This window comes from Leptopilina heterotoma, unplaced genomic scaffold (assembly GCF_015476425.1).
Source record: "Leptopilina heterotoma isolate Lh14 unplaced genomic scaffold, ASM1547642v1 Lhet_44, whole genome shotgun sequence".
Classification (NCBI taxonomy): Eukaryota; Metazoa; Arthropoda; class Insecta; order Hymenoptera; family Figitidae; genus Leptopilina; species Leptopilina heterotoma.
The window spans coordinates 3,256,141-3,282,730 of record NW_025111084.1 but is presented as its reverse complement, the minus strand read 5'-3'; the positions used below and the strand labels follow the sequence as shown (position 1 = coordinate 3,282,730).

General features: G+C 23.4%; 4 protein-coding genes and 1 non-coding gene across 7 annotated transcripts; 4 read left to right on the top strand and 1 right to left on the bottom strand.

The window, feature by feature from the left end:
• Positions 1–301: 301 nt before the first annotated feature.
• On the top strand, positions 302–374 carry Trnar-acg. Its single transcript has one exon. It is a non-coding gene; the product is annotated as a tRNA-Arg (tRNA).
• A 3,197-nt stretch (positions 375–3,571) lies between these two features.
• Positions 3,572–7,515, top strand: LOC122507020 (kynurenine formamidase). Of its 2 annotated transcripts, none has more exons than XM_043619507.1 (8): positions 3,572–3,739; positions 4,589–4,679; positions 4,770–4,871; positions 5,002–5,136; positions 5,568–5,646; positions 6,112–6,303; positions 6,532–6,676; positions 7,293–7,515. In XM_043619507.1, exons 1-8 carry the CDS (start codon positions 3,728–3,730, stop codon positions 7,428–7,430), a joined length of 894 nt encoding a protein of 297 aa, XP_043475442.1. In that variant the 5' UTR covers positions 3,572–3,727; the 3' UTR covers positions 7,431–7,515. The 2 variants fall into 2 exon arrangements, with proteins under 2 accessions (XP_043475442.1, XP_043475443.1); XM_043619508.1 differs by having other exon boundaries at positions 3,575–3,739; positions 4,600–4,679.
• A 130-nt stretch (positions 7,516–7,645) lies between these two features.
• On the bottom strand, positions 7,646–13,551 carry LOC122507019 (bromodomain-containing protein DDB_G0270170-like). Its single transcript, XM_043619506.1, has 5 exons — positions 13,262–13,551; positions 12,782–12,868; positions 10,905–12,144; positions 8,716–9,282; positions 7,646–8,551 (listed from the first exon to the last, which is right to left on the bottom strand). Exons 1-5 carry the CDS (start codon positions 13,319–13,321, stop codon positions 7,710–7,712), a joined length of 2,796 nt encoding a protein of 931 aa, XP_043475441.1. The 5' UTR covers positions 13,322–13,551; the 3' UTR covers positions 7,646–7,709.
• Positions 13,552–13,822: 271 nt separating this feature from the next.
• Positions 13,823–15,780, top strand: LOC122507017 (protein phosphatase 1 regulatory subunit 7-like). The gene is made up of 6 exons (XM_043619503.1): positions 13,823–13,998; positions 14,073–14,179; positions 14,272–14,468; positions 14,623–15,094; positions 15,259–15,470; positions 15,571–15,780. Exons 1-5 carry the CDS (start codon positions 13,986–13,988, stop codon positions 15,430–15,432), a joined length of 963 nt encoding a protein of 320 aa, XP_043475438.1. The 5' UTR covers positions 13,823–13,985; the 3' UTR covers positions 15,433–15,470; positions 15,571–15,780.
• An 841-nt stretch (positions 15,781–16,621) lies between these two features.
• LOC122507018 (serine/threonine-protein phosphatase 2A catalytic subunit alpha isoform) lies at positions 16,622–25,216 on the top strand. 2 transcript variants are annotated; one of them, XM_043619505.1, is made up of 7 exons: positions 16,622–16,893; positions 18,286–18,495; positions 19,240–19,503; positions 20,741–20,913; positions 21,002–21,109; positions 21,424–21,529; positions 25,077–25,216. In XM_043619505.1, exons 1-6 carry the CDS (start codon positions 16,792–16,794, stop codon positions 21,494–21,496), a joined length of 930 nt encoding a protein of 309 aa, XP_043475440.1. In that variant the 5' UTR covers positions 16,622–16,791; the 3' UTR covers positions 21,497–21,529; positions 25,077–25,216. The 2 variants fall into 2 exon arrangements, with proteins under 2 accessions (XP_043475440.1, XP_043475439.1); XM_043619504.1 differs by lacking the exon at positions 25,077–25,216 and having other exon boundaries at positions 21,424–22,316.
• Positions 25,217–26,590: the final 1,374 nt, after the last annotated feature.

Sequence of the window (26,590 nt, the reverse complement as noted above, 5' to 3'; positions counted from 1 at the left end):
TTTAAAACTAAACTAACAGTTAGTAAAATTTTACTATTTTCCCGTAGTACAGAGAAAAAACAAAGTATTGTTTTGTATTCCATTGTTTTGTATTGTTTTATATTGTTTTGCATAATACAAAGTGTTGAAAAGTATTTTTAAAATTTAAAACAATGGTTCAAGTCATAACTTAAGGATTACTTAAGATAATAGACTGAGAGTTAATTCTCGTATCATCTTATCTTCGCAGAATCGAGATATAATCTTAATTAATTTCGAAAATTCGTTCGTAGAAAACTTTTTGGCAAATCTCAAGTAACATGGTCCTGTGGCGCAACGGATAACGCGTCTGACTACGGATCAGAAGATTCCAGGTTCGAATCCTGGCAGGATCGTTTCCTTTTTTTCTATTTTTTTTCTCTAATTAAAGATTTTTGTTTGCTTCATCAACTATGAATTTATCATAAATTCTGATACGAAACCTTCAATTTTTTCTATTTCTGACAATAATTTCTTTTTTAATAAATTAATTCTTGAAGAACTATCATAAAATTATTAATGAAAAATTATTCATAAAATTATTACTTATAAATTATTTTATAAATAATTGAATTTTAAAAGAGTTACGGTTTTAATTTGGAATTTTGGAAAATTTCAATTTTGAATGAATTTAATTAGAAACTTTAAACAACTTAGATTTTAAAAAAGTTTTAATAATTCAAATTCTTCTGAACTTAATTAATTTCTTTAATATATATTTAATTAATTGTTAAAAATAATGAATCTATAGAAGAATTTTAGTTCAAAATACTAAAAAAAAAATTGAATGTTGGAGAAATTACAAATTATTGCAGAGATTCAATTATTTTTAAAAGTAATAAAATTTAATGACTCGGGTTTTAATTAATATTTATTTTTTTAGAATATTGAAGGAGAGGAAAAAATGTTGACTAGCTTAAAAAAATGTATTACTCCATGGGCCCAATATGGGGACTTATATAAGAAAGGACTGTGGAGAGACGGTAGCTGATGCCAACGTGGCTGTAACCTCCAGGTGGGAGGAAGTTTAAACGAATAGAGGAGAGGAAAATAGTGGGGTAAAGGGACAACCAGGTGGGGAAAGAGAGAATGGCCGGTTTTTCTGGTTTCAACCATCACCATACAGGCCCCTCTCTATAAGTATTTCAGGGGTGCGATTCGTCCCAGCGATTCTCATTTCAATTTCATTTTTAAAGTCAAAAAATCCTACGATTACATATTACTGAAAATAAATTATTCAAACTCTCCTTTATATCATTCATTTCATCTCAAATAATCTTTATCTTTGATTTATTCAGTAAAAAAAAAAGTTCAGTCAAAAATATATTCAGAAAAAAGTTTATTCCACTGAATCCAAACTTTTGAATATTATTTTATTTGTTGGGATCTTATTTCTTGATTGAAAGAAAAATTTGCTTTATAGAATTTATAAGAATTAAATTAATAATTGTAATTAATAATTTTACTATTAAAATTATTTATAGAAAACTTAACTCTTTTAAACAATTTTATTAGAGTTTTTATAAATAATTAAATCCTTTGAAAATAATTGAAATCCTAAGAAGAATTTTATTATTTAAGAAAATAATTGAAATCTTCCAAAGAATTTCATTTTTTGTGAAAATAATTGAATTCTTGCGAAGAATTATATTATTAATTGAAATAATTTAAATTTTCCAAACAATTTTTTTTATGAAGATAATTGAATTCTAGCGAAGAATTTTATTAAAATTTTTGAAAATAATAATTGAATTTCTCCGAAGAATTTTATTATTTAAGAAAATAAATGAAACCTTCAAAGAATTTTATTTTTTATGAAAATAATTGAAATCTTCAAAGAGTTTTACTTTTTATGAAGATAATTGAATTTTTAGGAAGAATTTTAATTAAAATTTTTAGAAAATAATTGAACTCTTCTGAAAAATTTTATTAAAATTTTAGAAAATATAATTAAATTTTTACAAAGATTGTACTATTTTAAAAAATAATTGAATTGTTTCGAAGGATTTATTAAAATTCTGTTGAGAACAATCGAATTTTTGTAAAAAGAAATCTATTATTTTTAAAAACAACTGAATTCTTCCAAAGAATTATATTAAAATTTTGTGAAAATATAAAGAATAACAATTAATTATGCACTTAATAAAGGAATTTTCTAAATTTTGGTTATGAAATTATTCAAAAATTTATATTTGAAAATAACATTTGCTAGTTTAATATAATAAAGTGTATAGTGAGAGGCCTAATTACTGTGTGATAAACCATAATATTATTCCTGTAAGTTAGCTCTGTGGTTAGGAGCATTGTTAACAGAAAAAGAAACCAGGGTTCGAATCCCGTCCCGGGAATGGAATTTTTTCATTTCAATAAACCATAAAAGTAATGATGCTTCACATTCAGTAAAATCTCTGTAAGAATAAACCGTAATAACTTGTAATAACCGTAATACTTTGTAATACACCGTAATAATTGTAATTTTTTTTTTAGATAAATTGTTTATTTATTTTTAGATCAGTAATAAACCGTAATAATTGTAATAAACCGTAATATTGTAATAAAGCGTAATAATTGTAATAAACCGTAATATTGTATTAAAGCGTAATAATTGTAATAACCGTAATAATTTAAGTAACCGTAAGAAAAATACCGGAGTGACTATAATTGCCGGAGAATTTTTCAGACAGTCGAACAAAGCTCATTCTTTCGCATATATGTTAATGATTCTCTTGAAAAAAAAAAGTTTTTGAACAGCTCTCAGGTCTGATTTACCTAGTGACGCATTATTTCGTCAAAAGGCGGCTCAAACGAGTTATGTATGTATTACACAGGTGCTCCTTTTAAACCTTCTCTTATCCATGTCTTCCTGTTCTGCAATGAACTTTTCGAAAAAATTTTGTAATACTTTTTTTCAATAAAAAATTTTTTCTATCAAAATAATTGTCATTTTAATTAAATAATAATAAAAATAGACCACTTTCACCTATAATAAAATAAATTATTATTATTCGCATATAATCTGTCTGCAAATATATTATTTATACTATCAATAATTAAAAATTGTCAATTTTTTAATTTTAAAGTAATAATAAAATAAATTTTTAAATAAAACTACATGTTTATATATTTACCCAATTTACATAATTTACACACATGACCTATTATAATCATTATTAAACTAATATTAATTCAATTGCATTTATATTAATATTTATTTATTTATTTAAGTAGTAATATAATATTATTTATATTTTTATATTTTTTTTATTTAATTTTGTTTATTTAACAATATTATTAATTTAATAATAATAATATTAACTAGATAATAAATTTAATCAGAAAATTCGAAATTTTCGATACACAAAAAATTTGTTGAAAAAAATTATCATTTTTGTCTATACATGGAATTTTTTTTTCAATTAAAATTTATTGAATGAATTTGTAAATAATAATTTTGAGATATTTACTTTGCCGACAGAATTGAAATATATATTTAAAGTTACTTTATACGAACACTAGATGTAGTGTTATATAGGGTACAAAAATTGATATATAAAACATTTTTTCCTTTTATCAGGCTTCGAGGGGAAAAAAATCTAAGATTCAAATTACAAGGTTCACATTTTACTTTCACTTGCAGAGTAAAACAATATAAACTTCACGTATCGTTATTAGTTTACTTGAAACATTCTTGCTTGCAAACATACAAATAATGGCTCAAACTGTGAGTAAAAAATAAAATCAATCAATTTCTAATTGAAAATTATTAATTTGAATAATAAATAATAAATAATAAATAAATAAAATTAAAATTATTAAATAATAAATAATAAAGAGTAATTAAATAATAATTTATTTACTAAAAAAGAAATTAAATTAAAATTATGAAATAATAATAATGATAAACAATAAATAATAAAGTAATAAAATAAAGTAATATTATAATAAGAATAAAAATAATAAAAATAAAATCATAATAATATTAAAAATTTAAAGTATAATTGTAATGGAATTATTAAGATATAATTATTTTAAGTATCAAATGGTAGACTATAATCATTGTCAATTATCATATTACTGATAATACTCGCACTTTTATTTTCTAAAAATTGAAATAAAAAAAATTAGTTATAATAATATTGAAAATAAATTATAATTTATTAAAAATACATTAAAATGCACAAATATCTTATTTTTGTTATTAATTTATTATTCAATTATATTCATTATTATATTAAAAATAATTTATATTTACAATTATTACACTGAAAAAAAATTTAATCGATTTAAATAACCGATTAATTGACTATTATCAATTAAATATTTATTAGAATCAAATAATATTTATTGGAGTCAATTAAATGGTTCAATTCATATTTGCTTTAAATACTAAAATTATTGGTTCAAATAAATAGAATATAAAATAATAATAATAATAATAATAATAATAATAATAATAATAATATAATATAATATAATAATAATATAATAATATAATATAATATATTTTTCTATTAAATAAATTAATTAAATTAAATTAAATTATTAATTATAAAAATTTATTTTCAATGAGGAACATGAAAGAGCATATTTGCCAAGTTGCTGGAGCAAAAGATGGGATTCGGAACAACTTTTAGAGCGTTATTTTAAAAAATGTGCAGAAAGTAAGAAAGAATAAAGAAAATTTAATTTTCAAGTCAAAAAAAAAGTGAAAGAGAAAAAAATGTGAAATTAACAATTCACACGTTTTTTAGTGACAAAAGAAGCTCGAAGTTCCATAAATTGTGAACTGGATATTCCTTATGGTAAATCTGAGAGGACAAAATACGATATTTACGGAACTAATTTACCCAAAGGTAAAATAAACAACAACAAAATTTAGAAAAAAAAATTTTTTTTAAATAAAAAAAATAATAAAAATAACAATAAAAAAAAAAATTGGTAATTTATTTATAATTTTCATTTTCCAATTTATCTCTTTTCAAGATGCTCCAATTTTTATATTTATTCACGGCGGCTACTGGCAGGAATTCACAAAAGATTTATCTGCATTCCCAGCGTCTTCATTGGTATCCCAAGGGATTAAAGTAATCATTTGTGGCTATGATTTGTGTCCGAACGGTAAATAAATAAAAAATTAATTTAAGAAAGACATATAAAAATAAATTCGAAAAATAAATTCAAAAAATAAATTTAATAAATAAATTTTTATTATTAAAATGTTTAAATAAATATTTATTTATTAAAATATTAAATTAAATTATTTATTAACTTTTAAAAATGACGAATAAGTAGGTTGATGAATAAACAAATTCAATAATTCTTTTAAAAAGAAGGACTTCCCTCTCGGTCTATATTTTATATTTATAATTACAATGGATATTTATTATAATAAAATAATGTTCTTCCTTAATAAAGTATAATACATATAAACTTTTCCTTAATTTTTAATTTTTTTATTTCTTTTCGTTAAATTATTAATTCTAAAGTAGACGATATTTTTTTAAAAAATAATCGTATACTTGTCTTTATATTTTTTTTTTCTTTTTCAGTTTCATTAACCGAAATTGTGTCAGAGATAAAAATTTTTTTGGAGAAAATTCTAAGAGATGCACACAATTCTGGATCTCGGTATACAAAACATTAAACTTATTTCCATAATTATTATTTATCTATAATTATAGATTAAGTCTATTTTTCTTTGTAATTATCTAACAAATAATATTTTGTAATTATCTGACAAATAATATTTTGCAATTATCTGACAAATAATATTTGTAATTATCTGAAAAATAATATCTTGTATTTTATCTAACAAATAATATTTGTAATTAACTAACAAATAATATTTGTAATTAAAATATATAATTTTCCATATTAATTAAACCATATAAATAATTAACATAATTAAATTATAGTTTTTTTTTGCAATTTTTTTCTCTCATTGAAAATTAAAATAAAAAAAACTATTTTACAAATTACAACTATGCGATATTTATATATATGTATATATATTTATTTATTTATATATATGAAAATAAATATTTTGAATTTAATGAATAAATTTTTTGTACATAAAATTAAATTTTTCTCCAGAAAAATTTTGATAGCGGGTCACAGTGCAGGAGCGCATTTGGCAGCAAGTGTTTTGCACGACAATAATTGGCTGAATTCAATGACTGAAAAGGGCTATCGTAATTTATTGAAAGGATTAATTTTAATCGCCGGTGTTTATGATTTAAAGCCCTTATTGACGACGAGTATGAATGACGCATTACAATTAACTCCGTAAGTATTTCAATGGAAAAATAAAATAAATCGTAATTATATAAATAATTAACAATTATAATTATTATAATTAATCATTATAATTAATTATTATAATTCATCATTATAATTAATTATTATAATTAATTATTATAATTAATTATTACGATTAATATATTATAATTAATCTTTATAATTAATAATTAATAATTACAAATACAATTAATAATAAAGAAAAATTATTTTCAGAGAAGAAATAAAATTGTACAGTTTCGCTCCAATCGAAAAAAATGATTCATTAAAGGAATCAATTATTGAAGATTTAAAAGTAATCGTCACCGTTGGAGAATGCGACTCTCCGATATTTATTGAAGAATCAAAACGTTATTCGCAGGTAAAAAATTAACAAATTACTATAGAAATTATTTTCTATTATAAAATATTATAAAGAAAAGTTTAGTTATTTGTCAAAATTAATTTTAATGCACTATAATATATTTCCAATTTGTAAAAAAATATTCCTTTTCATTCAAATATTCGTGCGATTTTTATACTCTTTTTTTAATTACGATAGAAAACTATCAGCAAAAAAAAATTTATATTATATAATAATACCTGTAATTTTTACTATCACAAAAATGTAAATAGAATTTAAACATCTGTTTAATTGAAATGTTTTCATATATGATTGATATTAATAATAATTAATATTAATTATTATTCAATATTAATGAATATTAATAAATATCAATTTGTAATTATTGATAGTAATTAATGTAATTATTAATTACTAATTTCTAAATTATAATTTTTTTTCTGTCTTGAAACTCTTGAAAATAGTCTGTAATATTTATTCATTAATATTAATTATTATTAATTAATTAATAATTAATATAATTAATTATTAATTACTAATTTCTAAATTATAATTTTTCTCTCTCTAGAAACTCTTGAGATTCGTCTGTATTTATTCATTAATATTATTAATTAATTAATATTTTTCTTTCTAGAAACTGTTAAAATTCGTCGACCAAGTGGAATTTCTTTTGCTACGAAACAATATCGATCACTTTGACATTGTCGAAAATCTCGTGCACTGTGACTTTCGACTTACAAAATTAATTCTCCAACACTTCAAATCGCAGTGATAATGAGAAACAATTTTTTCTTTTATTCAAAAAGAATTTAATTAATTATTTTTCAAAATTCGAAATAAATGTTTTAATTACTAAACCGTTTGAACTTTAATTAAAAATCGTACCTTCACTAACTAAATATTTTTTCTAGTCTCTGATTTTCGTTTTCTTTTCTTTTTTTGTTCAAATAATTTGTATATATATATATGTATATATAAAATATCACTAAATTGTGCGCAATTTTTTTTTTCAACAATTTTTCCTTTAAACAAAACACAATTTTCCGATAAGTCAAGTTTTTTTTAATGTCACCACTTTATCTAATTGATCCGTGGGTTTTATAATTCGAACGATATTGTTAACAATTTTTTTCGAATACTGATGATCGTACCTCGATATTTTACTTGCTTGTTCATTCACTTGATTTGAATTGGAATTTATTGGATGTTTTTGTGTCACTCGTGGTTTTTGTACAATTGGTTTCATTGGTATTACCATTGACACCTTTTGCGTCGCTTCATTTAAATTCAGGACTTTCATCACTTTTGTATCGGAATTCTGTGGGATTTTCAATCGAACAATTTTACCCAATGGATTTAAAATTTTTCCATTACCATTCGAATGATAGATTATTTGTTTGTTGCCGACAATTTGATTGGAATTCACTGTTTTCGGTATAACTTTCATTGGTATTATTTTTTCCGGCACTTGATTAACGCGCACATTATAATTATTTGTTATATTTTTAACACTAATTATTTGCTTTCCCTTGAAATTCGATGGCAGCATAACGGTTTTGGATTTATTGATTGTTGTTGATAATTTTGATTCGTCTTTTTTCTCTGATGTTAAATCGACAAGTGCTGGAGATGCTGATGATGAGGACGACGACGATGCTTTTAGAATTGTACATGCCTTTGGTGTTGATGTGACGAATTTTCTTATAATTGGAGTTGTTGTGGGTGATAATTTTTCGGTTATAGTGACATATTTTTTCAACAATGTTGAACCATCGCCTTGGGAATCTTTCCAGGATGTTGGGGGTTTGGCAAATGAACGTAGACGAACTAGTGGTTGCTTGTCCACATTTGACTCGTCATCGATGTCAATTACATCGGCATCAGTTTCTTTAACTAAAAGAAAATTATCTTTTAAAAGAAAAATCAAATCATATTTTGTTTTGTTTCAAAATTCACTTTATTGTATTTTTTCGTGCATTAATTTCATTAATCATTTTCGTCATTTTCATTAAAAAAAAAAGAATTACAACTGCTTTAAATTTGACACAAATACAAACCTTCTGATAAACTACTTTTAGAAATACTTTTGTTTCCAGTTAATGATTGATTGGAATTTATTTCGTCTGCACTCATTGTTGATTCGTTGGTTAATATTTCTTCATTAGTTTTATTTTCCTCGATAATTTTTTTTTCATTATTCGATTTATTCGAATTTTTATCTGAATCTTCTTTTCCCGCATTCTCCTTATTTGAACTATTGTTCTCATTTTCTTCTTTACTGCTGTCGTCATCGATTTCTGTTTCGGCTTGATCATCTTTTTTAGCCGAATCATCAGGATTTTCTTTGTCATCTTCATCGTCATTTGAATCTACCGATTCACTTTCACTATCGTTTGCATTTTTCTGATCGCCTATATTATTTTGTTTAGCGGCAAATTCTTCGAAAAGATTTTCCATTTTTCGATTTCCTAAAGCTTCATTTTGATTCAATTTTTCCAATAATTCTGGATCTTTTAATGAAGGATCGTCATCTTCTTCATCCAAGAAAATTGAAAACGTATCCCAATAGTCTCTTTGACGACATCTTTGCAAATACACGCCAATCTTCTCGAATGCTTCTTTCGCTGAAAACACATATTTTCGTTAACTATTTATTTTATTTAGTTTTCTTTATAAAAAAAATCGAAAATATAGAAAATATATTTTCTGTAAAAAAAATATCGTCGTTTATTTGAACGTTTGAAACTTTGGGAACATTATAAATTCATAATGAAAATTTTCCTAATGCAGGCTTCGCACTCAATAATTTTTTTTACGAGAATTTAACTAACTTCACAAAAGAAATTTTAATTACAATTATTCAAAAGACTAATTTTTCTTTTTCATAACTTCTATAAATTAAATTATTCATACTAGAAGAATTTTTGTTAAATAAATATTTCTAATTTATTTATTAAAGTAGTAAACGGAATTAAAAGATATTATCATTTATTTTCCACAAGAATTAAAAATTTGTTAAATAATTACATTTTTTGAAGATTTAAAAAAAAATTGCATTTAACAATAAAAAATTTATTAAAAATAGTTAAAATCCTGCGAAGAAATTTATTATTTATGAAAATAATTGAATTCTCACGAAAGAATTTTATTAAAACTTTTAAGAGGAATTTAATGAAAATTGATTTGAAAATAATTAAATTTCTGCGAATAATTTTTTTATTTATTAAAATAATTTGTAAAAATAATTGATTACAATTTTTCAAGAATAATTTAATGGTTTTCAAGCATTTTATTTCAATTTAAAAGAATAATTAAATTCTTATAAACAAATAATTGAATTTTTAAAAAAAATTTTATTGACATATGAAAAATAATTGAATTCTTGTGATGGATTTTATTATTTATTTATAAAAATAATTGAATTCTTGCCAAGAATATTAATAACATTTTCCAAAATAATTAAATTCCTGCGAATAATTCTTTTTTATTTATTGAAATAATTGAATTCATATGAAGAATTTTATTTGTAAAAATAATTGATTAAAATTTTTGGGAATAATTCAATTGTTTTCAAGCATTTTATTTTAATTTAAAAGAATAATTGAATTATTTCGAAAAAATTAAATAAAATTGTTTTAAAAATAATAAACTTTATCAGTTTTGGAAAATAATTGAATTTTTATAAAGAATTTTATTGAAATTTTCGAAAATTATTAAATTTTTTTTCAAGTATTTTATTTAAATTTAAAGGATCTATTAAATTATTTCCGAGTAAATTAATTAAAATTGTATTTGAAAAATAATTGAATTCCTACGAATAATTTTATTACCTATGATATTAATTGAATCTTTGCCGAGGATTTTTAATATTTTTTTTTTAAAATAATTAAATTCTTTTAAAATGGTACTAGATATTCAAAATTATTGAATATCAGCGAACAATTTCATTATTTCTGAAAATAATTCAATTCTTGACAAAAAAAAATGTCTTAAAATGTTTTGAAAATAATTTGAATTATCTCAAAGAATTCTATTTAAAATTTTTACAATTGCTTCTAGATTTTTTCTAATTGTTTCTTTATTGAAATTTTTGAAAATAAATATTTTATTTCAACAATTAGCGAAAATTCTCAAAAGGAAAAAGAAATCTTTTGGTATCAGAAATCTAAAAAAAAAGTATCCAAATTGTAGCAAATTAGTAGATGAGTGCGAAGCCTGATAATGTAAAAAAGAAAAAATATTTTACCTTTCGTTTCCTGCTCACTTCGAGTCAATCTCAAATTTTGTTTCTCATTACATTGTGAAATGCAATTCAAAATATCGACATAATCAGGAAAAATAATAGTGTCCCTAATTGACTTTCCCTTCTTCATAAGTTCATTACGTCGACTAATTTTCGAATTAATAAAATTCATTATTGCTTGATCGACTTTTTGAATTTGTGTCGCTGAAATATCTCTTGGTCGTAAATAAGTGCGTCCCGCATCCACTGCTTTTCCCGTATATTTGCAATAAGCACTCCAAAGTTGCATCAATTTTTTCTTATAACGATCCTCGACTAAATAAGTACTTTCTGATTCATCGCTAAATTCAACTTCCTGCATCTCCAGTTGTTTTATTCTCTTCTTAACTGACTCTATACGACTCAGTATTTCACGTGCCTTTCTTCTCTTTCGTTTTTCCTCGTGTGAATCTTCTTCATCTTTATCTTCATGTTCATTATTATTGATAATAATTTTCTCCTCTTTCACATTTTTACGTTCCTCTAAAACATTATTTTTCTCAGCATTTTTCATTTCGTCGTTAACTTCCGTTATGTGACTGTACAATTTATCGTCATTGAGATCAATTACTTTTTGCTTATCAATAAGTAATTGTTTGAATACTGGACCATTTAGGAATGAAGGATTTAGACGCTCGTGACGATTTTTTAGTTTTTTGATAATTTTTTTCATATCCTCTGTACTGTCTTTTTTCAGACAAGTTTCTAGAAATGTTGTAAATAAATCGAATTCATCGTCGTACAGTGATTTTTTTTCCTTTATTATCAATTGTGGTTTTTGCACTTCAGGAAACCAGGAACATCCGGGAGTTGGCGATGCTTCTCTTTCGGTTGTTTTGGAAGTATTTTCATTTTCTAGTTTCTTATTGTCATTGGATTTATTTTCGGCATTTATTTTAATATCGTTAGTTATTTTTTCATCTGATGAGGTTCTTTTTATTGTTGTCGTGGTAGAAAGAGTTGTTAATTTTATTCGTTTTACTGTTGGTGTTGATGTGTCCGAATCATCATTAATTTTTCTTTTTATTATTGAAACCTCGCCGGTTTTAAAAATTGGACTTTGAACTATAGGAACATTCATTTTTGCCTCTGTATTTTTATCTACGACTTTTGTTTCCTTGGCAGCTTGCAAAACACCATTGGTTTTCAATATTTGATTCACTTTGTCTTTGGTTAAATTACCAGCACTTTTAATGGTGTATATCTATAATGGAAAAAATAATTAGAAACATTAAATTTTATACTATACAATAAAATAAAATAAACAGGGTTGCCAGAGGTTTTATTTACAAATTAATTAAATAAATTTATTTTATTTTACAATTTTAAATAAATTCCTTGAAAAATGCAATTATTCTTCAAAATTTCATTAAAACTTGGGGAAAGAATTCAATTTTAAGAAACATTCAATTATTTAATGAAATAATAAAATTCGTCGTAATAATTCAAATATTTTCATAAATAACATCCAATTCGTCGCAAAAAATCAATTATTTCAAAAATTTTTTAAGCAATTCTGCAAAAGAATTCAATTATCTTGATAAACAACAAAATTCTTCACAGAAATTCAATTGTATTCAATTGTAGAAAATAATTTTTTTTTAATTTTGAAGAAATTTGTAAATAAATTTAATAAAATTTGTAAATAAATTTAATACAACATTTTTTTGAATATCTAATAAGTTTTAGATTAAATCAGAATATTCTTTAGGGTCAGGAAAAAGGACAAAATTCTGTCTGGAAATAAGTGAAAAATAAAGTTAAATTTTTGTCGCAACCCTGATAAAGTAAAGAATGAAAGTAGAAAGGCAATTTAAAATAAAAATAATAAATGCAAATACCTTATTTACTCCATTACTCGATATTCCATTGGTAATTTTATTTACTTTGTTAATCGGAGAAATATTCTCTATTTTCTCCTTAGTAACCTGTAAAAATTAATATTCGTTCAAATATAAAAATGAATGTTAAAATTTTTTGTTTCAACACAATCTGAAGCTAACTTCTCTCGAAAAGTTTGTTTTTGTTCGAAAATGTTCGAAAATTCTGCTAAAAACCAAGTATTATAAAAAAATAGAATTTAACTGTTATTAGTATTTACAATTTAAAAAAAACAGTTGAACAAAATTTTCCTTTTCTTTGATTTCAAAAATCGAGTTTAAACAAGTTTAAACTCTTTCACAAAAATACTTGTAAACATCTAATAAAATTATCATCATTTACTAAAATAATATAATTATAAAGATTATAAAGAAAGAAATTTTAAGGTTAGAGCGGCAATTCGAAATAATTATGAGATATATATATAGAAAGTTCAAAACCTTTCGTCGTGGTTCACTTTTCTCATCTTCTGATGATATACAAATCACATCAGACTCCATTTTACTGTTGTGAATTTAAACGGAAAACTTTTAATTGAAAATTCCCGAGGTTATTATCATCATAATCGCACAAAATCCATAAACAATCATAAAAAAAACCAATAAATTCTTTCACTATCGATATTTTCTGTAACTTAATAACTTTTGTGAAATTAGTGTATGTTGCGTATAATCAAAAATAACGCAATACGCAATTGCAACTCACGGATTCTCTTCTCTAGAACTTCTGGAAAAACAAAAGAATCGATCCTAGCAAGTTTCCAATTTGATAAAGCATTTTCTCCTCCAGCTATTATTGGTTAATCAAATTTGTATTGAATTTTGATTTGTTGACTAATAATAACCAGCCAATCATTGAAAAGTGGACAAGAAAATTGTCCATTAACTTGTCCAATTTCTTTCATTGGGCGTTGCTGTCCAGTTTTTATGAAGACTTAAAGGTTTGTTCACAACACGTCACATGTAAACACTCAGCGTTGGGTAAGTAAATAAAGTAAATGAAGTAAACTACGGAAAAGTAGTAATTTACCATACCATTCACAGTTGCAAATTTTCTTTACAACAAAAGTATTTGTTTTATATTTGTGTAACAAAGGCAAACAGTGAATAATTCCAAAAATTGTGCAAAACACTTTTCGTACAGTTTGGAATTTTAAAGGGCAAAATGGCGAGCGTTGGTAGGTGATATGTTTTTTTTAAAAAAAACAATACAGTTTTTAGATAGAGATAATTATCAATTCATTTTTCATAGAAATATGTGATAAAAATGGAATGGAAACGGTGGAGATTCAAGGCGAAAAAGAAAACGAAGCCATAGATGATTCTGACAAAATCACCATTATAGATCCAGACACTGAAGTTTGTACATTTTTTTTTAATAAAAGCCTAGAATTGTATAAAATTAATTTGTTCTTATACAAAATTATAACAAAACTAAATAATAAATACAGGAATTGGATTTCAATCATTCGCGAGTGACAAAATTGGAGAATTTGGAGCCTTTGACGAAAATTAAAAAACTATGCTTCACATGGAATCTGATAACGAAAATAGAAAATCTCAATACTCTCGTTACACTTCAAGAATTGGAATTACGTGATAATCAAATAACAGTTTTGGAGAATTTGTCCGCTTTAGTCAATTTGCAGTAAGTATCATTTTATTGTTAGAATGTAAAAAATTTTATTGTTAAAAAGTAAATTTATTTTTTATTTGAAACTACAAATTTTATTGTTAGAAAGTAAACAATTTTATTGTTAGAATCTATAAGTAAACAATTTTATATCTCGTGTTTATTTTAGAGTTCTCGACTTATCTTTCAATCGCATCAAAAAAATCGAGGGTCTCGATAATTTGCTGAATTTAAATAAATTATTCCTCTCCTCGAATAAAATATCACAGATTGAAAATATTTCTCACTTGAAGAATTTGACGACCTTAGAATTAGGTGATAATAAAATACGTGAAATTGAGAATTTAGAAGGTTTGGAGAATCTTGTCAATCTCTATTTGGGTAAAAATAAAATCAGTAAAATCCAAAAACTCGACACACTCGTTAATCTTCAATTATTAAGTCTACAGAGTAATCGAATTACGCAAATAGAAAATTTAGCCGAACTGAAAAATTTGGATCAACTCTATTTATCGGAAAATGGAATCACTTTAATCGAAGGTCTTGACAATTGTCCAAAATTGTTGACATTGGATTTAGCAAATAATAAAATCAAGAAGATTCAAAATATTGATCATCTCAATGTCCTGGAAGAATTTTGGGTAATTTTTCAAATTTTTCTATAAATAATAATTAATTCCTGTCAATAATTTTATTATTTACGAAAATAATTGAATAATAGTAATAATGATAATAATAATAGTAACAATAATATTCTTTATAATTATAATTTTTTCTATTTAAATTTATTTTTCGAAAATTCTAGGCGAACAATAATTTAATAGAAGATTGGCCAACGGTGGAGAATTTGGCCAGTAACAAATTATTGCAAACGGTTTATTTGGAGAATAATCCGATTGCAAAGGATTCGAATTATCGAAGGAAAATTAAATTAATTTTACCCTGGTTATCGCAACTGGATGCAACTTTGTGCAGATGAATTAATCAACAATCTAACAGTTAAACAGAAATTTCAAAGTACGTTCCTTTTAAAGTTTACTTAAAAAATAATTAATTTTCCATTATAAAATGGATTTTTTTAAACGTTAATTTTTATTATAAATACTTTTAATTTCAGGATTAATGTTCTTACATTAAGAACACTTTCGTAAAAATATTGAATGGACAGAATTCATCCGATGTTAAGTGTTTTCCTTCGCAAAAAAAACCAACAAGTAACTCATATTTCAATTTTTAACCATAAAAAAATATTCAATTTTACTGTGAAAAAATTTATACCTATTGTAGAAATATAGTTCAAAAGCTCAATATATTTCTGTCATTTTAATATTTTTATTATTCATAAATTAAGAACTGAATCTTTGTAAGAACTTTTTCAATACGGTCACAGTTTTACTCCTTTTTTAATGTGAAATTTATAATAAGAAAATAAGCTACGTTTAGTGCTTGCTATATTTTTTAAAAAAACAAATATTAAAAAGTATTAATATTCTAATTAAGACATTATTTAATTATATGAATGTTGTAAAATAAACTTCCATATTAAATTAAAAGACGTATTTGTTACTTTACCCCCTGCGCTCTTCACTTTTTGAAAAGCATCGAAACATCGCAATGTTTATTTTCATTCAAATGACAAACTTTAGTTTCTCTTTCAAATCAATAAAATTAGTGTAATCGTACACAAAACTCAAATCTGTAAGTAAACAATTCTGTAAATTTACAATACTAGTAGTACCAGTGGTAGTATTTTGAATTTTTCATTTCTTTTTTCCTTAATTTAGAAAAACTTATGTCGTCAACAACGTCAACAACAAGTGACTCATAAATTAACCTAAAAATTCAAGTTTACAAAACAAAATCAAAACACTCACCTTCTATTGGTTGGCAATTTCTCGCCCGCCAATCAAAAACTGTAAAATCTAGTACCCTAGAAAAAAAGGAACTAGCCGGTAAAATAAACAATTTCTAGTCTGTAAACAGAAGAAATAGTTGAATTGCCTAACGTACATTAGTATTTTTTTCCCGACAAATTAATAACAATATAAATAATTAAAATTTGTCAACGTTTTCAACAACAACAAAATTTAACTATCTCCGGATTTTTTCACTAGGTTTTTTTTTGTTTGCGCACGCGTATTTAATAAAGCATGACGTCACAAACGGCAGCGAGCGGCCATTTTGTGAGTGTATTCTCAATTGGGATATTTGTGTTGAGGGACTGCCGGAGCAAAAATCGAATGATTTTAATTTAAAATCGTTAGCTCCCAAATAAAAGTACCGAAATTACATGTGCTTAGTGTAAAATTATATTAGCTAATATTTACAGATCCATACGATGGAGGAAAAAGCATCCCTCAAAGAACTTGACCAGTGGATAGAACAGTTGAATGACTGCAAACAACTGACAGAAAGCCAAGTGAAAACCCTCTGTGACAAGGTATATTTTCATTAAATTTTTCAATTCCAAAAAAAATTTCATTGTCCGTCTCATGTTTAGTGGGTGTTTTCCATTTTGCAAATTGAAACTTCAACAGGTACTTGTCTCACGATTGTTAACGATCGACTGATGATGAATTTTAGCCGTTCCCCTAAAAGCATCACCGCACTTGAGCCACACACACGTTATTATTGGAATATAGCTAAAAAAAAAATTTTTTTTCTCAAATCAATTCTCAAAGTGTAATGAGGAATATTTTCGATTTATCCATTATTAGCACGAAAATAATAATTTTCTTCTAAAGTGTATTTTTTATGTTGAAAAAGTATTCCATTCAGTTGGGAATAAGGAAAAAATTGTTCATTTTTATTTTTAAGGCAATTTTTAATTAGGTATTTAATACTTAATTGGCATTTTTGTATCATTTCATTGAGAGGAAAATCGTATTTCATTTCTTAAAATTCTTATTGTTTTTAATGTTTATTCATTTTTAATATTTATTTTAACAATTCCCGACAGATTTTTATTATTTTTTCTCAATCATTTAAAAGGAGCAATTTTGCCGAAATTATAAATAAATTTTTGTAAAATTACAAATAAGGGGAAAAATTAATTCACTTGACAAGAAATAATCTTCATATTCGAATAAAAAATAGTTTAGATTTAAAATGTTTTTGATTAGGATAGTAAACAATTTATAATTTTGCATATTTTCAACAGATTTTGTTATTTCAATAAAAACTGATTTTTTTTACAATTGGGAACGATTTTTGCAATATAACCTATAATTTAAGAAATTTCTAATTACTTTCTTAATTATTTCTTGCTAAGTTAATCTTTATTTAAATGACAATTTTAAACGATTTAAATTTAATATTTCAAAGTAATGTAATTAACAATTTTACATTTAATTTTCAAGATTTTATAGTTTTTTTCTAGTTAAAAAAAAAAAAGAAACGTTTAGATTCGATTGTTAATTAAAAATTATCTACAAGTTTTGCAGGTTCAAATGAACGAATTATTTGTTATTAAAATTATTGTCATAAATTATTGATTGCAATAATTAAATATAAAATAAAGAAAACATTAAAATTTACATTTAAAAACTTTGCAATTAAATGTTTTTTAATACTGACGTAGATTAATTTTAATAAAAATTTAATTTCAAGAAGAAATAAATGTTTCCTTTATTTTAATCTTTAAAAAATTATAATAAAATTTATAAAGTAAAAATTGTTTTTTCTTACAGTAAGATTTAAAAATTATTTGATTTTTATGTCTTCAGAATAATTCGGAAGTAATAATTTAATAATTGAAATTAATTAAATTTAGATAAGTTTATAAAAAATTTTGTGATTTTAATTTAATTATGAAATTTCATTTTTTTTCCAGGCAAAAGAAATTTTAGCCAAGGAATCGAACGTACAGGAAGTGAAATGTCCAGTAACAGTGTGCGGAGATGTTCACGGGCAGTTTCACGATTTAATGGAACTCTTTCGAATAGGTGGCAAATCTCCTGACACAAATTATTTATTTATGGGAGATTATGTAGATCGTGGTTATTATTCGGTTGAAACCGTTACACTTCTTGTAGCACTTAAGGTAAACAACATTTTATTAATCAAGTGTATGTAAACAATTTCACTTTCAAAAATTAATATTTTCAAATATTTGGATTTTAAATTACGAATTTCAACTTTGAATTCATTGAATTGATATTCTTTTATTTATTTTTTATTAACAAATTTTCTGCTAGAGGGTTATTTTTAATCTGGAATAATTACTTTTCGAATTAGTTTTTATAATGTTGGTATTTATTTTTTATTTATGCTTTAATTCCAGTTATTTGTCTTGTATTCTGTTTATTTATTTTACATTGCATGTTATTTGTTTTATATTTTATTTATTTTGTATTTTATTTTTTTTTATTGTATTTTATTGGTTTTGTGTTTTATTTATTTTGTATTTTAATTGTTTTGTATTTTATTTATTCAGTATTTTTATTCGTTTTGTATTTTATTTATTTTGTATTTTTTGTTTTCTATTTTATCCATTTTGTATTTTATTTATTTCCTATTTTATTCGTTTGGTATTTTATTTCATTGGTATTTTTATTAATTTTTTATATTATTTATTTCGTAGTTTATATAGGTATTTTGTATTTTTATTAATTTTTTATTTTATTAATTTCGTATTTTATTCATTTCGAATTCTATTTATTTTGTAGATTTCGTTTATTTTCTATTCTTCATTAAAAACGAAAAACAATATAAATTAATTTGTTTTTGAACTTTCGTTTTCGGGAGTGTGTGTTTATTGATTTGTTTTTCTCTTGTTTGAATGTAGGTGAGGTATCGCGAGAGAATAACGATTTTACGTGGGAATCATGAGTCGAGACAAATCACACAAGTTTACGGTTTTTATGATGAATGTTTGCGAAAGTATGGAAATGCTAATGTGTGGAAATTCTTCACGGATCTTTTTGATTATCTGCCATTAACGGCCTTGGTAGATGGACAAATCTTCTGCTTACACGGTGGTCTTTCGCCCTCGATCGACACTCTGGATCACATTCGTGCATTAGATCGTCTTCAAGAAGTTCCTCACGAGGTGAATATTAATATTTATTACAATAATTCAAAAAATTGAAACAAAAAGAAGACCAATCAAAAATTCGTTGCAAGAATTCAATTATTTATATAAAAATAAATAATAAAATTCTTCACAGAAATTCAGTTATTTTTATAAACTTGAATAAAATTCGGTTGAAGAATTAAATTATTTTCAAAAGTAATAAAATTCCTCACAGAAATTCAATTATGTTCAAAATGTAAAAAAAAATTCTTGTCAAAATTTTAAGTATCTTTATAATTTATAAATAATAAAATTCTTCTCCGAAATTCAATTATTTTAGAAAAATTTTTAATAAAATTCTTGGGAAAATTTTAATTATTTTCATAGATAATAAAACTCATCGCAGGATTTTAATTATTTTTGATACAATATTTTAATCAAATTCCTCGGAAAAATGTAATTATTCTTAAAAATTTTTTTTAAATTTGTCAAAAGAATTCAATTATTTAAAAATTTGTTGATAAAATTCTTTATGACAATTCAATTTTAACAAACATTCAATTATTCAATAAATTATTTATTTTTTAATTTAAATAATTGAATTCTTCTAGAATTTTTTTAATAAAAATTGATTTAAAAATGAATTACCGAATAATCGATTTATTATTTATGAAAATAATTGAATTCTTGCAACGAATTTTATTACATTTTTTTTTTAAATAATTGAATTTTTTTTTTGAGAAAGTTTACTACTTGTAAAAATAATTGAATTCTAGCGAAGGATTTTATTAGAATTTTTGTAAATAATTAACTTTTTTTTGAAAAATTTTATGGCAATTTAAATTATTACAAAACATGAAGAAGAAAAACACATCATGTTTTGTAATAATATTCTTATAAGTTGTTGAATTTCAAAACGGTTTCAATTTGAATGTTTTAAAGAATTTTAATTCCTACAGAAAAATAATAATGATTAAATATTTATTTAAAGAAGAAGTTATTGATGTTTTCGAATAATTTTACTTTTCAAGAAATTTGCAAATATGTAAAAGTATTAGAAATTTTTTTTTGAGTATCTAATAATTTTTAGAGTGAATCAGAATATTATTTAGGGTCAAGGAAAAAGTGAAAATTTTGTCTGGAAATCAGGGAAAAGTCAGGGAAAAATAAAATTAAATATTTGTGGCAACCCTGTAGGAGAAAATAAAAAAATAGAAAAATAGAAAATGAAGAAAATAAAAGAATTTTGCTAATAATTTTGATTTATTTACAGGGTCCAATGTGTGATCTATTGTGGTCAGATCCCGATGACAGAGGAGGATGGGGCATCTCTCCTCGTGGAGCGGGTTACACCTTTGGTCAGGATATTTCCGAAACGTTTAATCATTCGAACGGCTTGACCCTTGTTTCACGAGCGCATCAATTGGTTATGGAGGGTTATAATTGGTACGTATTTAATAAATAATTAAACACTTTAACATTTTCGAATTCTTTTAATTTTAATTTAATCCTCTTCTTTTTTTTCTCTTTTAAGGTGTCACGATCGAAACGTTGTGACAATTTTCTCCGCTCCGAATTATTGTTATCGCTGTGGCAATCAAGCTGCAATTATGGAACTTGATGATGCATTGAAATATTCATTGTAAGTTGAATTCTTTTTCTTCCTTTTTCTAGAAATTAGATCATTTTGAAAAGAAAATAAAAACATGTTCTATTTTTGTCATAGAATGAATTTCGAATTCATTCTATATAATAAATTCTATTTTTCGTTATAAGAATGAATTTCAAATTCATTCTATATAATAAATTCTCTATTTCGAATAGAATGAATAGAAAAAAATGTTCCTAGCGAAAAAATTGAAATTTCATTGAATTATTTTCTGCGAAAGATAAGAAAAGTAGATAAATGAAGAAATTTAATATTGAAAGAACTAAAAGAAAATTATTTTTCAACAGCTTGCAGTTTGATCCAGCACCAAGACGTGGTGAGCCACACGTCACGAGAAGGACGCCCGATTACTTCATGTAAAGTGGTCAGAGAAATCAGTCGATAATTTTTGAGGTAGGAGATGGAAAACAAATCTGATTTTATAGCGATAATACGGAAACAATTAAGACACAAGAATAAAAAAAAAGAACATCGGGATGAGTGTAAGGACTCTTCTTGAGTCTTGCTCGTCATATATAAATAAATATATATATATATATAAATATAGTCACCAAGTATTATATGATGGCTCGCGAAAAAGGTGCGTCCTCTCATCAATTGTCAAAAGGGAGCATTTACAAACAAAAATTGTTCGCTAAACATTTTTTCGCGTGCAATACGTTAACAAAAAAAAATCCAATACCATGTAGAGACTCAACAAGATATTTACGCCAACCGAAAAAAATAATACAATCGTTTCACTAAAATAAATTTCACACACACACACACACACAAAACCACAGAACTTGAGTCTTAATAATGTTTTCAGTGTAATGCTTGTAATTCGATCGCAGATAGACACACACATACAAACACATTTAAAAACACAAATCCATGAAAAATTTTCATTTTTCATTCAATTTACGAGAATGGTTCTCCAGTGAGAAATAAAATTCGAGATTTGGAATCTTGTATATTTAAGAGCGTTTCGCATTATGCGGTATGAAGAAACAAAAAAAAAGCGGAGCACGTATTCCGTAAGTGCAGGTTTAAAAGAAAAATAATAATAATAAAAAAAAAGAAAAAAAAGAAAGAAAGATTAAAGAAATATAAAACAAAATTGATGGGTTGATGCAACAGTGAAATTAAAGAGTGTGACATACAATTCAAATTTGTTCTCCACTTGTCATAAAAAATAATACTAGATATTCACTATTATATTTATCAAAAATGTGATGCAATTTTTTTATCCATTTTTTATTATGAAATAATATTCGAATTTTCACCACAAAAAAAAAACAAATAGAAAATAAGATTAAATAAATTTGTAAACAATCTGATATTAATGAAATCACAATATTTATAAACTAATGAAATGGTCTGATATAAAATAGTAATTTATAAATAATTAAAAATTATCAATAAAAAAAAGACACTTTTGCATCAATCCTAGATGGCAAACTTTTGTTAAAAAAAAATACGCACCTAAATTTTTGAGAACAGATTCGTGACGATACTGATCAACTTTTTACTAATTGCTAAGTATAAGTGAAGCTTTGATGAATAAACATATGTAATGCAAAACCCAATTTCTTTTGTGTCAAAATTGATACAAGGAGGCACGGACTTAAATGTTTGGCTATCTTTTTAGACCAAAAGTTTAAAGAAAAAAAAGCATGCAAATCGACTATATGCATAATGAATAATTACAAGTAGTATTTCTAGAGCGGTGGCTTTCTTATCTTTATTATAATTATAATTATTATTATTATTATTATTATGATTATTATTATTATTATAAGAAAAAATGGACGTGAAAGGCATAAGAAAAACAAATACACGCAATAGTGACGCAGACTGAGCATTTTTTTTTTACTCGACTCGAAGTGTAATTTAATTCAAACAATACTTTGAAAAATTTGTTTGTTTTTTTTTTATTTATACGAAAATATAAATTCTAATGACAAAAAAGAAAACAGACTGGAATGCATGAGAGGTTTAAATTTTGAAAAAAAAGTTTGAGTATTATAAATAAAAAAATCGAATGAGTTGAAGAAAAAATAGTTTAAAAAATAGTCATTAGAAATTGTATAGTTAATTTTATATTTTTGCTCTATTTATTATTAATAATTCAAGAGACACTTTACACTTTCAAAATAATGAATTTCACGAGAATTTTTTTTTTTGCACATTTAAATCTTTTTTTTTAGCAAATTATAAATATATTTAGAATGTAAAATTCAGATTTTACGTGTTGAGAAATTAATTTTGTGTAAACTTTTTATATATGAGAATTTGTAAAGTTTTATTGTGAAAGGAATTTGCGCACGTAAGATAATAGACGCGATTTAATTAAATTTTTTCCAATTTTAGTGGAGAAAAAATTAATACGGCTTTGTTAATTTTTCAAGAGAATGTAAATTTATTTTTTAGGGGGGAAAAAATGATTTTTTGAAAAGAAATTATATTCTTTTTCTTTTCGAAAGTATTAAAATTTGTTTAATTATTTTTAATTTCCGAAGGAATTGTACTTCTTTTTAAATTTTTGATTAAGTTCGCATTTGTAATAAATTTTTTTAAAAAATGTTTATATATTATCTAAAAATGTTTATTAAATTAGTTTATTTTTCTAATTTTTAATTTTTTAATAAAATTTGATAAAATATTAAATTTACATTCTTTGGCAGGTGTTTTTAAAATTCAAGTTGACAAAAGAATTAGTATCGGATTTTTATAATAAGAGAAAATTTATAACGATGTGTCTTACGTGCGTTTATTAATTTTCAAATTATTTTCATTCGAAGGACATTTTTTTGTCATATATGAAGAAAATATTGAGTGATAATTTTCTCGTGTTTCTGATTAATTCATAAAAAATCTCCACACACACACACAATGTAGGTAAAAACTGTATAATTTTTATTATTACGATATGTGTATATTTCAATGTACAAGGTAATTATTTTCTAAAGGAACTTAAAAAAATAAATTCTCTTAAACGAAATTGTTATCGTTAAAAATAATTTGTAACATCTGAATGTATTTTTTTAATTTAGTTCTATTATTTAATTACTTTGTTAATTAATTTATACATATTTTCGCGTCTTTTTGTCAGTTTTCAATTTTGATGAAAAAAAAAACAAAAAGAAAAAATTCACAAATGATTTTTGAGCTTAGAATTATTGTCACTTTGCCGAAATGGAACAAACAAAAAATAAAAGAAAGCTGTTGTACTCGGACTTTGATTAATTTTTATTCACAACAATTTTTTTTTATGTATTTATTGAGATTGTTAAACAAGAATGTTACATTAACATTAATGTTGAACAAAATAATTAAAAATGTTGATTAGTTAAAAAGAAATTTTCACTTTACGAAGTGGTGAGTATTTTTTTAAAATTCTATTTGAATTTATATTTAAATTTTATTTTGAATTCTAATTATTTTTTATATTCTGATTTTTAGTTCTTTTTAAATGAAATTATATTTCGATTATAAATTTGCCAATTTATCATTTGCTGTGTCATTAAAAAAACTCAACTATAGGAATTTACAAAATTATTGCTGACATTGTCAGCGAGTTTTCAAAGCGTTACCATTGAATTTTAATCGACAAGTATTCTTCGTCCTTAGCGGAACAATTTATTCGTTTTTTATTATTTTAAAGTTTAAACAAAATTAATAATGAATTTCAAATTTTTTGCCAGTGCTATTTTTATTTGTATTAATATTTTTGTGATTGAAATATCAGGTAACAAATTTTAATCATTTTTTTACCCTTGTAAGAAATTCAATTTTTAATTTAATTGCTATTAAATTTTATATTTGTTTTGGAATTTTTATCTAATTTTTAATTTAAAAATGTTTTTTAAAATTAAATTATTAATTTAAGATTAAATTAGATTTTAAAAATTTTTTTAAGCAAATTTTTAATTTTTTTTATGTTCTTTTTATTTTATAGGATCAGAAACTAGAAAGTATGCGCCATATTATCCTGGACAAATGGTAGAAATAATAGACGGTTCATTCAAAAATACACTTGCATATTTCAGTCATGAGAATCCAAAGAAAACTTACAATGTTTTTATCTACATTCCAAAAGAAGAAAATGGAAATCTTAATTATTACAAAGAAGAATTATCAATTGATTACATTAAAGCAGCTCCGTATTATGAAAGCATAGACATTTTTAAACCAATATAAATAATTTCCCTTTCACCTTTCAGCATTAAAAATGTTTAATTTTTCCCGATAATTGTGAATTTAAAATTAATTTAAACTTTTTTGTCTTGTGCCTAAAATTATTATTCAAATACAATTTCTAAATTTATATCAATTTTTAATTATACAAAAATGTATTAATTTTTAGTCGATTTAAATAAAAATTGAAAATACAATAAATTCTTGAAAATATTTTATTTCAATAGTACTTATTACCATTTTTATACTTAAAAAATTTTTTTTTTTCAATACTTTTTTTTGTAATTTTTTATATAAATATTTCGTAAATATTTCGTTAACATTTTGTAAAATTTTCGTTAACAGTAAACATTTTGTGAACACTTCGTTAACAGTAAAGATTTTTGTTAATTTTTTTTTTTAACTTTTTGTAAACATTTTTGAAATATTTCGAAGTAGCTACAAACTAATTTTGTAGCGTTCAATACTAATGGAAAAAAAAGTACAAATATAAAAAAATACCTTAAATCAATATTCTGAAGAAAAATATTTTAAAAAATATCTGTCTATGATTTTATTTTTTGAGAAAAACTCGTTTGTCACCTTTGACTTATCGCAGATAAAATCTGATGACATCAGAATTGGTACACGTTTCGTGTTACACAATCTTTTTGAATTTTAATAACTGGCCCATTATTTACGCACACCTTTAGAGACACACAAGTATAAATATATAAAAAAATATATTATGAATTATGATAAACATGTTTTTTTTCATATTCTATATGATACAAGTTTCTTTTTTCTTTTAATTCTGTTTTTTGATTATTTTTTCAGTCAACTTTTATCACTTAATTATTCTAAACGCAAAAATAGTTTTTTTTAAATCGATATTCACTAGAACATTTTTGGAAAATTTTATATTTTGCAGAAATTTCTTCAAAGAATAAATTTTTCCCTTCTAATTTTCTGATTTTTTTTTTTTCTTTTTCTTTGCGAGTATTGTCGAATAATTAATTGAAGAATTGTACTATTAATTGAATAATTATTAAATAATTGTATACTATTTTTGAATAGTTGTTAAAATATTTGTACTATTATTAAAACTAAAATACTGTCGAATTTTCAAAAGTATACTGAAATTCGATATATTGAATATTTAATAATATAAATATTCAATAATAGTAAAATTATTAATAATTATTATTATAACAAATGTTAAAGTTTAAATAATTTTTTCCTGAGAGACGTACAAAAGTGTTAATTATTATTTACTAAATAACAATTAAAAATAGT

Coding starts and splice junctions, on each gene's coding strand:
- LOC122507020 (XM_043619507.1), top strand. Junction 4,680..4,769: donor TTTTAAAAAATGTGCAGAAA/GTAAGAAAGAAT, acceptor CACGTTTTTTAG/TGACAAAAGAAGCTCGAAGT. Junction 6,677..7,292: donor AATCAAAACGTTATTCGCAG/GTAAAAAATTAA, acceptor TTTTCTTTCTAG/AAACTGTTAAAATTCGTCGA.
- LOC122507017 (XM_043619503.1), top strand. Junction 14,469..14,622: donor TCCGCTTTAGTCAATTTGCA/GTAAGTATCATT, acceptor TGTTTATTTTAG/AGTTCTCGACTTATCTTTCA. Junction 15,095..15,258: donor ATGTCCTGGAAGAATTTTGG/GTAATTTTTCAA, acceptor CGAAAATTCTAG/GCGAACAATAATTTAATAGA.
- LOC122507018 (XM_043619505.1), top strand. CDS start 16,792: ATGGAGGAAAAAGCATCCCTCAAAGAACTTGACCAGTGGATAGAACAG. Junction 19,504..20,740: donor TTCAAGAAGTTCCTCACGAG/GTGAATATTAAT, acceptor ATTTATTTACAG/GGTCCAATGTGTGATCTATT. Junction 20,914..21,001: donor GTTATGGAGGGTTATAATTG/GTACGTATTTAA, acceptor TTCTCTTTTAAG/GTGTCACGATCGAAACGTTG.
- LOC122507019 (XM_043619506.1), bottom strand. CDS start 13,321: ATGGAGTCTGATGTGATTTGTATATCATCAGAAGATGAGAAAAGTGAA. Junction 9,283..10,904: donor AAGTGAGCAGGAAACGAAAG/GTAAAATATTTT, acceptor ATGTGTTTTCAG/CGAAAGAAGCATTCGAGAAG. Junction 8,552..8,715: donor TAAAAGTAGTTTATCAGAAG/GTTTGTATTTGT, acceptor ATTTTCTTTTAG/TTAAAGAAACTGATGCCGAT.